The sequence below is a fragment of the Megascapheus bottae genome, chromosome 38 (genome assembly GCF_031878675.1).
Source record: "Megascapheus bottae isolate mThoBot1 chromosome 38, mThoBot2.hap1, whole genome shotgun sequence".
In the NCBI taxonomy this organism is placed as follows: domain Eukaryota; kingdom Metazoa; phylum Chordata; class Mammalia; order Rodentia; family Geomyidae; genus Megascapheus; species Megascapheus bottae.
Window position 1 is genome coordinate 5,333,725 of NC_143546.1, and position 10,844 is coordinate 5,344,568.

The 10,844-nt window shown below is 50.4% G+C and overlaps 1 protein-coding gene and 1 long non-coding RNA gene across 2 annotated transcripts; both read right to left on the reverse strand.

Moving 5' to 3' along the window:
- Window positions 1–1,646: 1,646 nt before the first annotated feature.
- On the reverse strand, window positions 1,647–3,692 carry LOC150041908 (cytoplasmic polyadenylation element-binding protein 4-like). Its single transcript, XM_090325414.1, has 2 exons — window positions 2,412–3,692; window positions 1,647–1,652 (listed from the first exon to the last, which is right to left on the reverse strand). The coding sequence occupies exons 1-2, from the start codon at window positions 3,690–3,692 to the stop codon at window positions 1,647–1,649; spliced, it is 1,287 nt and encodes a 428-aa protein (XP_090181540.1).
- A 234-nt stretch (window positions 3,693–3,926) lies between these two features.
- LOC150041909 (uncharacterized) lies at window positions 3,927–5,200 on the reverse strand. Its single transcript, XR_016533709.1, has 2 exons — window positions 4,798–5,200; window positions 3,927–4,513 (listed from the first exon to the last, which is right to left on the reverse strand). It is a non-coding gene; the product is annotated as an uncharacterized LOC150041909 (long non-coding RNA).
- Window positions 5,201–10,844: the final 5,644 nt, after the last annotated feature.

The following is a 10,844-nucleotide window of genomic DNA, read 5'->3' on the forward strand; positions in this document are numbered from 1 at the left end:
ACAAAAGCTCAGGGACAGAGCCCAGGCTCTGAGTTCAAGCCTCAGGGCCAACATACACAAAAATGTCAAGAATGCCATCTTAGGTCCATTATACAATTAATGCGTGTTATCATTGCATTAAGTTTCTTTTATTTTTTTATTTTTTTGGCCAGTCCTGGGCTTGAGCTCAGGGCCTGAGCACTGTCTTTGGACAGTGGCTCTACCACTTGAGCCTCAGCACCACTTCCAGCTTTCTTCTATGTATGTGGTACCTAAGAATCGAACCTGGGTCTTCCTGCATGCTAGGCAAGCACTTTAACCACTAGGCCAAACTCCCAGCCCTTAAGTTTCTTTTAAATTTATATCCAAGGAACTAGCACAGAAATTTTTTTTTTTTTTTTGCCAGTCCTGGGGCTTGAACTCAGGGCTTGAGCACTGTCCTTGGGCTTTCTCAAGGCTAGAACTCTACCATTTGAACCACTCTCGACTGTGTTTGTGATACCAAGGAATCGAACCCAGGGCTTCATGAATGCTAGGCAGGCACTCTACCACTAGGCCACGCTCCTGGCCTATCACAGAAACTTCAAAAAATATATACTTCATAGGACTCTGTCATAATCATAACATCTGTATTAGCCTATTGTGATGGCTCTTAATTTCAGTGAGAAGACTTCCTAAGGACCTAGGGGGGGGAAAAAAACAGCATTTTTAAAAACCTAAAACTGAACTTGACCTACTGTTTTAAGGTACATTGCATCTGGATCCTAAGAGGATCATTCAATCCTTACTAAAAGGATACAGCAAATTTCCCCTCTCCTAAACAAATTGCTAATTTAAGTGGATAATGCTGTTTGTACTAATATTATACCTAGGAACACAACTTTTTTTTTTTTTTTTTTTTTTTTTTGCCAGTCCTGGGCTTGAGCTCAGGGCCTGAGCACTGCCCTTGGACTTTCTCAAGGCGAGAGCTCTACCACTTGAGCCTCAGCACCACTTCCGGCTTTTTTCTATGTATGTGGTACCAAGGAATCGAACCTGGGTCTTCATGCATGCCAGGCAAGCACTTTAACCACTAGGCCAAACTCCCGGCCGGAACACAACTTTTTGATATTCTGTTTTCAAGACCCTTCTGTGGCAGATAACAATCTAAAATAATATTTTGTAAGGTGTAAAGGGTGTGTGTGTGTGTATGTTGCTGGGACATACACCCTAGGGCCTTATGTGTCCTAGGGAAAAATTCTGCCTCTCAAACACATCGTTAAGCCCCCTACATCTTTTCTATCCTGGTTTCCAAGCCTAGAATTCCCTTTCTTACCAGTTCTGTATAATTTCCCTCACCTATGAAAGAGGAAATAATGATAGGATTTACCTTTAAGGGTTTATTGAGAGGTGTGATTCAATGCCACCTTACTACCTCCTATGAACTTTCTGAAAGACATATAAAGGATTCAACTGCCAAAGCATACATATTTAGAAGGGCAAGAGCTGTTCAACTAATGCAGAGATTCCCTTTAGTTGGTTGCTACTTAAAACAGAACTGCTACTTAGGACCAAAACATCCAAGAATCTGACCCATGCCAAGAAAAAGGACAGACCAGTAACAAGGATTGTGATTTTTGCTTAAATCTATTCTTAGGAGTGCTTTAATTATCCACACACCCCTACTGTTAACACTGGGAAGTAAACAAAAGGCAAAAAGGCATTGCACTGCTCTCACACACACACACACACACACACACACACACATACAGTCACACTAAAATCAACAGCTTCACAGTATTCCCAAAGAAATATTTAGTGTATTTAAGGACCTGGCTGGTATCCCCAGCACTGCAAAAAATAAAAGTTTCAAATAATGGTAATCGCGTTTCTCCAACCACTAGGCCTTACTGACACAGGGCAGGCAACCATTTCCAGAGATTTAAGAGGAAATGGTCAGCTCAGACTGTTTAGACTGCCAGGTTCCAGACTTCAAATACAACCTGTGAAGAGACTTGTAATTTGGTAGCCGATTCCTAATGGATCGTAGCCTGACAGTGTCAAAACAACAACAACAACAACAACAAAAAAAAAAAAATAGCATTTTCTTTTTGAGTCAAGAGCTATGGATGGAAAAACATTCCTTTCCTTTCCACACACAAAATCGACTTGTATCCATGTGGCACCTTGAGTAGGAGAGAGAAAACTGTGACCCTGCCTTGTGTGGGGCAAGAAAAGGATTATAATGAATAATGTCAATATGGGGGTGGGGGGCTGGTATCCAATTACCCAAGGGGGGGCGGGGCGGGGGGGAAGATCAAGACTGCAATTAGGAAACTGCTCGAGACACCTTCCAAGTGACACTCATCTGGGGCCCCCCCCCACCAGGAGGAGTTGGGGGGCCACTCTTCCACCTGTGCCACTCGCCTGGCCGAGGTGGCACCGGATCTTACCGGAAAGGGGAAGATGTTGTCGGGTCGGTTCAAGCTGTCTTCCATCCAGGACTTGGGGGCGAAGGCTGAGCCGGGGCGCGCGTACTTCTGCAGCTGCAGGTGATTGCTGGCGAAGTTCTTCTTCAGGGGCGAGATGGAGTTGAGGGGCGCGATGCCCCCGTTCAGGCCCCGGCGGTGATCGCGCCCTTGGGAGCCCCCCCAGCCGCCGTAGCCCCCTGCTCCGGGGCTCCAGGAGGACGCCGGGCTGGGCGCGGGGCTCTGGTAGCTGCTCCACGGCGAGGGGGGCTTGCTCAGGCCGCTGGCCAGGTGCGGCAGCTGGCCGAAGGCGGCGGCGGCGGCGGGGCTGCGGTGCGGGAAGGGCGCGGGGTGCGGGCTGGCCGGGGACCTGCGCTGCGGCGGCGGCGGCGGCGGCGGATGCTGACCGTGGGGGTGCGGGAAGTGGGGGTGATGCGGGTGGGGCTGGGACAGGGCCCCGATCTGCGGGGAGAAGCCGGCCCCGAAGCCGGGGCTCACGTGGTGGGGGAAGTTCTGGAACAGCAGAGCACCGTGGTTGGCCGACGGGGCCGGGACCCCTCCTCCTCCTCCTCCTCCTCCTCCTCCTCCTCCTCCGCCTCCTCCTCCGCCCTGGTGGAAGAAGCTGGCGTCCTCGCTCAGGAGCGTGGACGAGGACGGGGCCAGGGCGGCCGACCAGTTGCTGAAGCCCGGCAGGGACGAGGCGGCGCTCGACGGCGTCAGGGGCGGCTGCGTGGGGCCGCCCAGCCCCGCGGGCTCCGGGTAATCGAAGCCCGTCAGCACCGGCGATTCCAGCCGCATCTTCTCCTGGCCGCCGGGGCCATGCTCGGGGGCCGGGTCCCCGGGGCCGTCGTCCGCCTTGCCCTTCTCGGGGTCGGGCAGGGCTTCGTGCCCCGGGCTCGGGGGCCGCGGCGGCTTCTCCAGGGGATCCGGCTGTTCCGGGGGCGGCGGGGGCGGGGGTGGCGGCGGCGGGGGTGGCGGGGGCGCCGGGGGCCCCTTGGCCTTCTCCGACCCCAGGAGCTCGTCCGGGGCGCCGTGGGCGGCGGGCGCCGGGAACAGCCAGGCCGACCCGGCCCCAGCGCCGCCCCCTCCTCCTCCTCCTCCTCCGCCTCCTCCGCCCGCAGCTGTGTTATTATTATTTATAAAGGCAGCTGGGCTGGGGGCGGCATTCTGATGTTGGTGCTGCAGGTGGGGGTGGAATCGAACTGGAAACGCAGACTTGTTCCCAGTATTGCTTTGCACTAGCACTCCGAACCCGTAATCCCCCATTTAAAAAAAAAAAAAATATATATATATATATATGCCACCTGATGTCTCAGCGCCCCCTGTTTTGTTGTTTTATTTTTTTTCTTTCCTCTTCTAGCCCAAATGGAAGGTTGTCTTGGAGGGGGGAAGGTGTTACAGGGGAATATCTATCTAGAGCTCATTCAGAGATCTGAGCTGTATCGCCTGAAAGGGGCTCTGATTTGGAATAGTGGTCTCTCTGGAAGAAAAAAAAAATAAAAAAAAAAAAAGCTCTTAAAACATTGACAGGAATCCAATTGGGGCTTCTTTGTAGGAAGGGATAAAAATGCAGAGAGTAAAAAAAAAAAAAAATCAAGTCTTTGGTTAGTAAAATAGGCGCTTTTTCTTTTTCCCAAGGAAAATGCACATGAACGACCAAAAAAAAAAAAATCACCACCAAACCCACACTTGTCAAGCATCTATGGATGTAGAAGAATAAGCATTGTTCAGAGTAAAAAATATATAACTCTCTCTCTATATATATATAGATAGATATAATTTAACAATCACATATGGTCTTCTACAGCAGTTTAGATTCACATAAAAATTAAAATAGGGCTAAAGGGACAATATGTTTTTCTTCTTGGCAGCTGTTTTTTTTTTTTTAAAAAATCAGGAATAATTTAAGAACATTATATATTATATTATATATTTATATAGATAGATTATATTAGTTTAATCTGGGGGGACGGGGAGAAAAGTCCTAGCAGCAGCACAGAAAAACCAGCATTGACTACTGGCAGGCTTGATTTTTCTGCTGCTTCTGGTCCAGCTTCTGCTCTTTCGTGGGCCTCGGGGGGTGAATCCTGAGGGATGCAGGTGAGGATCTTGGGGGCGATTGCTATTCTTGGGGTCCCCCCCAGGCTTCCTCTCCCCCATCCAAGGGTGGTGGCGTTGGGGGTTGGGGCTGAGGGGGAGGGGGAGGAGATGGATGGGTGGGTTTGGTGGGCGGCCGAGGACAACGATGACACTGGGGGGAGAGGGGGGGTTGCGGTGTGGCGATCGGAAGGGCTCAGCAAAACGGGAGGAGGGTGAGCTGGCAGCTTGGGGGTGCGGGGAGGAGGAGGAGGAGGAGGAGAAAAGGGGTGACCTGGAAGGTCCTGTGGTTTCTACTTCTTCCCCTCGTGGCGACTCCGGGGTTTTTTTCCCTCATGGGACCCAAAGGGGCGGTTTGTTCAGTTCTGTGCAGTTCGATTCTCCGCGGTGGGGGGGGATGGGGGGATGGGGGAGGGGGAGGGGAAAAAACACCCCACTACCGCTCTCCCCGGGCCCTCGCTCGCTCTTCTCCGCCCTCCCCCGGGGTAATGGTTCCTAAACGACAATCGACAAGGGCTTTTGTTTCTCCTCACGGTTTCCAGGCCGTCGTCGCCGTCGCTTGGACCCCCGGCTCCCGGGCCCCCGCCGTCGTGATTGCTGCGCCCTGGCTTTTCTTCTCCGCTTGGGATCGCGGTGGGCGAATCTCGGGGTGTCCCTTCTTCTTCCTCCTCCTCCTCCTCCTCGTCGTCTGCTGTCGCCGCCACTGCCTTCCCGGTGTTCTCCCCCCCCCTCTGTCTCTCTCGGGCCGCCCGGTCCCGCAGCCGCGGCGGAGTCCTTCTCCCCAGCACCGAGCCGAGTCAAATGACAACCAGCTGGGAAAGACCGAGAGACACACTTCCGGTTCCACGAGGGCGGGGCCCACAGCTCCCCGCCCCCCCGTGCCGCTCCACCAATCACAGCGCAGAAACCAGCCTTAGCCACACCCCTCCCTCACGGCCTTTCCAGGAAGTCCCGCCCAGGAAGGTCGATTCCCCCTCAAACAAATGACCTTCGGACACGCCCCTTCCGCCTGCGCCTCGCCCAGGGACGCCGGCCCGGCTGGGACCCAGTGAGCGCGGCGCGGCGCCATCTTTGATGTGGGCGAAGGACTCTCGTTCGACGTGTGACCTCCAGCCGCGGGGCTTCGCGGGTCACGCAGGCTCAGGGTGAGGGGGAGGGTGGGAGGAAGGAAACGGGGCTCTCTGTCGGCTGGGGCGGGGGCTCGAGGTCTCCGGGGACGGGGGCGTCGGGGGGTGGGGAGCACCCCGTGAGGTCGCCTGGACGCCGGGGGCGCGGCCCTCAGTCAACATGGCGCCCCGGGCGTCACGTGCTCGGGCCTGCAGCTCCGCCCCGCAGGGAGCTGGAAGGGGAAGCGGGTTTTCCCAGCAGCTGGGCTGGGCCCCCCTCCCCCCCCCCCCCCCCGAGGTAGACGTTTGGGGGTGAGGGGACGGTCCCCTCCCCTCCCCTCCTGCCCCTGGCCCGCCCCCTCTCCCATCCTCGAGGGAGGGGACGCTTCCAGAATCCGATCTGGGCCCTTCCAGGGCTGCCCATGCCTCCAACCCCCCCTCCCTTCCATCGAATAGTCAGTCGACTCCAGACTCAGTGAACTTTTCACAGGGTTCCCCCCCCTCCCCAGCTTGCCATCCTCTCTCAACTCCTCTCAGTGTCTCCTCTCCCTCTCCTCCTAGTCCTCCTCCTCTCTAGTCCTCCCTCTCCCTCCCTCTTTCCTGGGGCTGGAACTCAGGGTGTCCTTGGTCGTGGTTCATTAGGAGATCAAGAGTCTCCAGGACTTTCCTGTCCTGGCTGGCTTTGAACCGTGAGCCTCAGATCTCAGCCTCCTGGGTAGTTGAAATGACAGGTTTGGGCCATGAAAACCTGGCTTGTCTCAAGCCTCTCCTAAGGACACATAGGCACCTGCATCTTAATTGACAATATATGGTGATCACCACTCTTTGTCTCCTAGATCTGTGCTTGACCTTGAACTCCTTCAGCAGCAGTAGACAAAGGTATCGGACGCGCATGCACAAACAATGAAATCTTTCCTAAGTTTCAAGATTTAAATCTGCCCTTCCTTTTATTTATTTATTTATTTATTTATTTAGATACTGGCACTGAGACAAACTGAACCGTGAACTCTATTCCCCAGCTCTTTGGTGACAACATTGAAGATAAAAGTCTCACCGACTTTTCTGCCCGGGCTGGCTTCTAACTGTGATTCTCAGATCTCAGCTTCCTGAGTAGCTGGGATTATAGACTGGAGCCACTAGAACCTGGCTGGCCTTCCTTTTGTTATTTGTGGAGGTCACATCTCAATCTTTCATCGTGTTGGCTTTTTGTTGAGGGTCTCCGTGGCTCTTCTTTCTATATTCCCACCCCTGTGACACACCTCTCCCCTCATCAGAGTCTACATGTTGTTCTCTTGGCAAGCTCCATAGTGATTGAATAAATGTTTTCCTTCAGCAGGAAATGAAAGATGAAAAGAAGTCTGACCTGAGCCACAATAATGATAACAAAACTACACCGGAGGGGAGGGAGCCAGTGGGAGTTGTTTTTTAAAGTCTTCTAAAGGAAAAAGGCTTCCATGACATTTCTATAACCTGCCTTAAATGGACTGACTTTTGGAGCCTCCAGACCAAGGTCCGTTCTCCCACACAACTATCATGGATCGCTTGTGCATGTTCTTAATCAAAGTCTATATTTTCTTCCATTTTGTCAGCACCCCAGAGTCTTAAGTCTGCAATTGAGTTCCTTGGGCATACTGTTGCCTTTTCTCCACATCCGGACATCCTTTGAGACTTGACTGGTCCCAGCAGGTATGATTTCCTCCTGAAAGATTTCCCTGACTTGCCCTCCCTCTAATATCTTGTGACTCCTCCTCCTTTTCCTCTTTTACTTTCTCCTTCTCCTCCCCCCTCCCCCTCCCCCTTTTCTGTCCCCTTGTTCATTGGCTGGCTATGAGTTGATTTCTGCTTATCCCCACACGACAGGCTTGGGGTCCCGTGTAATGAAGGAATAGATGGATGTTTGTGTAGATGACTAAGGATCTAGAAGCTTCCAGTTCCTCTTGGTGGCTGAAGGGAAGAAGGGGGGATATTGTCTTTGCAACCAATCAGCTGTGAACTTGGATCCCAGCTCCACTTCTGCTGAGTCTGTTCGGCCCTCCTAGGTCAAACAAGAACCTGAACAGTGTTTTTCTCCTCTTTGCCAGGTCTGACACAAATAACGGCTGTGTCCCTAGCAAAAATGTGAACTCCTTATTAACGGAGGAAGGATGGAGAGTTACCTAAAAGTCTCTTCTGCCTTGTTTTGTAGAAGGAGGAGGCATGCCAGAAGCCACACTCAGGTGCTTCTAGGTCAGTCTGATCTTCCAGGGTGAGATCCATTTCAGACAGCAAGATGGGGCTGGGAGGACCCATGGCCAGACGACAAGATTATGAGCTGGTGATATTCAGACTGTTGATTAGGTACTGGAAGCTGGGAGGAAAGAAGGGTATGGATTTTCTGGGTCCCACTGCCTAAGAAACTAGGCCATGCTCCCAGGCCAGGGTTGACCCCCCTTGCAAACATCCCTAGCTTTGGGAAACTCTTCCAGGGTAACCATGACAACAGCGGCTCCAGTTTTGGATGGCCAAAGGGATCTACAGTCACACGGAATGAGACAGGAAAACCACTGGCAGGAGAGAACTTTTCCAGTGAAGTACAGGTACGCTTACCAGGAAACTTTTCGGGTTCTTGGAAGAAGCAAAGGCTGCCCATGCGTAATGGTGCTCCCAGATTTTTAATTAATTAGTTAAGAGGTTTTAAATAAAAGTAATAGGGGCCAGGAGTTTGGCCTAGTGGTAAGAGTGCTTGCCTAGCATGCATGAAGACCGAGGTTCATTTCCTTGATACTGCATACATAGAAAAAGCCAGAAATGGTGCTGTGGCTCAAGTGGTAGAGCTCTAACCTTGAGAAAGCCCAAGGACAGTGCTCAGGCCCTGAGAGAATCTCCGTGTCCTTCTGTACCAGTTTTCCTCTAAAGCAAGACATAAATATGACTCCATAATCACACAGGGTGAACTCTGCCCTAGTCAAGCTCTGAATGTCCTTTATGATTGCCTTTGAAGCTTACATTTCCCAATAGCCCACACCCAAGTTGCCTGAAAGGCCTTAGGTTTAAGAACTTGAACCATCAGAGCCTTCACTCCTGCTTGCTCCGGTGGTGGCACTGTGCAATTCCATAGGCAGCATGGACTCTTATATGAGCCAACTCACCCTGTAGCTGTTCATTTTCCTAAAGAAAATAGGATCATCCTACAGAAATTAAAAAAAAAAAATTAAGCCATCAGCAATGACCACAAATGCTATGAACACAGGCTTGCTGCTTCCAGAAATATTTCACACAGTTAATCCTTTTAGAATCCATGGCTTAGGAACTTTCTCTAATTGCATTGGAGGACGTGGTGTCCTTGGTACTGGTTTTTAGGTAGTGAACTGAATGGAGAAGGCAAGCCTGGTCAGGTAAATTGCCTGTGGTTCTCCCAAGGGATTAATATTCAGCAGTGACTGCCAGCCATGTTAATCGGCATGCTAAGGTAGTGGAGGATTAAAAAAAAATATTAAAAAAAGAAAGTAAGTAAAAGTTTAAAAGACAAGTCCAGGGCCAGGAGTTTAGCCTAGTGGTAGAGTGCTTGTCTAGCATGCACAAAAACCCAGGTTCAATTCCTCGGTACCACATACATAGACAAGCCAGAAGTGGTGCTGTGGCTCAAGTGGTAGAACTCTAGCCTTAAGGAAAGCCTCAAGGACAGTGCTCAGGCTCTGAGTTCAGTCCCAAGGACTGGCAAAAAAGAAAAAGCGAGAAGTGCAGTGAGTCACAGCACCACTTCCAGCTTTTTCTTTGTATGTGATACCGAGGAATCGAACCCAAGTCTTCATGCATGCTAGGCAAGCACTCTACCACTAGGCCACACTCTTGGCCCCTAGCATTGTATTTTTTAAAATCATTTAATTTTATTTTGTATAAAATTTAGTTATATTCTTTTGGCAGTCCTGGGGTATAAACTTAGGACATCATGCTTCCCTCAGGGTGCATTCTCAGCTGGTGCTAGAGCATTTGAACCACGCCTCCAGCACTATTTTGCTAGTTATGTTTTTTTTTAAAAAAAAAAAAACAACAACTAATTAGTGATTGCAGTTTTGCTTGTTGGGTTTTTTTCCCCCAACCCACATGAGCCCTTTGCTTTTAAACCACTATTTTCTCCCCACAAACCTTCTCATTAGAGATGTGATTAATAGCTTGAAGCCCAAGTGAATAAACCTCTTTGAGTGGGGAGAGTGGCAGACAGTTCAGTTTCTCCAATGCACTGAGCATTGTTACAGAATATGTAATTTTGAAAGCCACAGCACACGGACAGACAGACAGACAGACAGATGTGTTTATCTAAAATGCTGACCCCTAACCAATACTCAGGTAAGCTAGAAATCTGACTTTCCAAACCATGATATATATCCCACAGAATGTCTTTCATGACAACAGACCCCCTCCCCACCCCATTTGTTAATGTGGATCGCCTCTATTTTCACTGGATACATTAGGCTTTCTGTGTCAAATCTGGACCCTGCCAGCTAACAACTACCATTTCCCTCTTTTGTTAGGGCTGCAGGATGCCAATAAAAAAAAAAAAAAAAAGAATAGGTAATCAGAGGCCTGTGTTCGCAGCTCATGCCTGTAATCCTAGCTACAGAGAGGTTGTGATCTAAGGCTCAAAGTTCAAAACAGCCCAAGCAGAAAACTCCATGAGAAATTTAGCACCCATTCACCACTGAAACAAAAAACAAAAGCCAGAAGTGGAGCTGTGGGCTCAAGTTCACCAGTCTGGAGAGAAAAGGCTCAGGGATGGAATCATGACAATATTGAATGGGCTAGCGAAAGTTGTAGCCTTGAACAATAACAACAACAAAGCTAAGAAACAGTGCTCAGGCCCTGAGTTGAAACCCTAGGACCAGCACACGCACACACACACACACACACACACACACACTAAACCACTCCAACCTTGTGTAAAGCACATTACAAGGGCAACAGCTTCATTTGACTGAATTTGCTTATAAGCAATCCCACAAATGCATGAAGCTAATCTCTGTGGATCCAGCTGCCATGTTAAACAGGAAGTAGATGCTTTGCCGCCATGGGCTAGCCTGGACAGCCACCAACACGCATGTGTACAAAGTTTACTCCCCCCCATCTAAATGACTGAATGGATTACATATCTAATATTATATATACACACGAAGGCAGAGCAGTCATTAGGGAATATGAATTTGCGGTGCCATAGAGCAGAGAATGCTCTAGTTGGGGA

Excerpts from the sequence above, each read along its gene's own strand:
- LOC150041908 (XM_090325414.1), bottom strand. The coding sequence starts at position 3,692 with ATGGGGGATTACGGGTTCGGAGTGCTAGTGCAAAGCAATACTGGGAAC.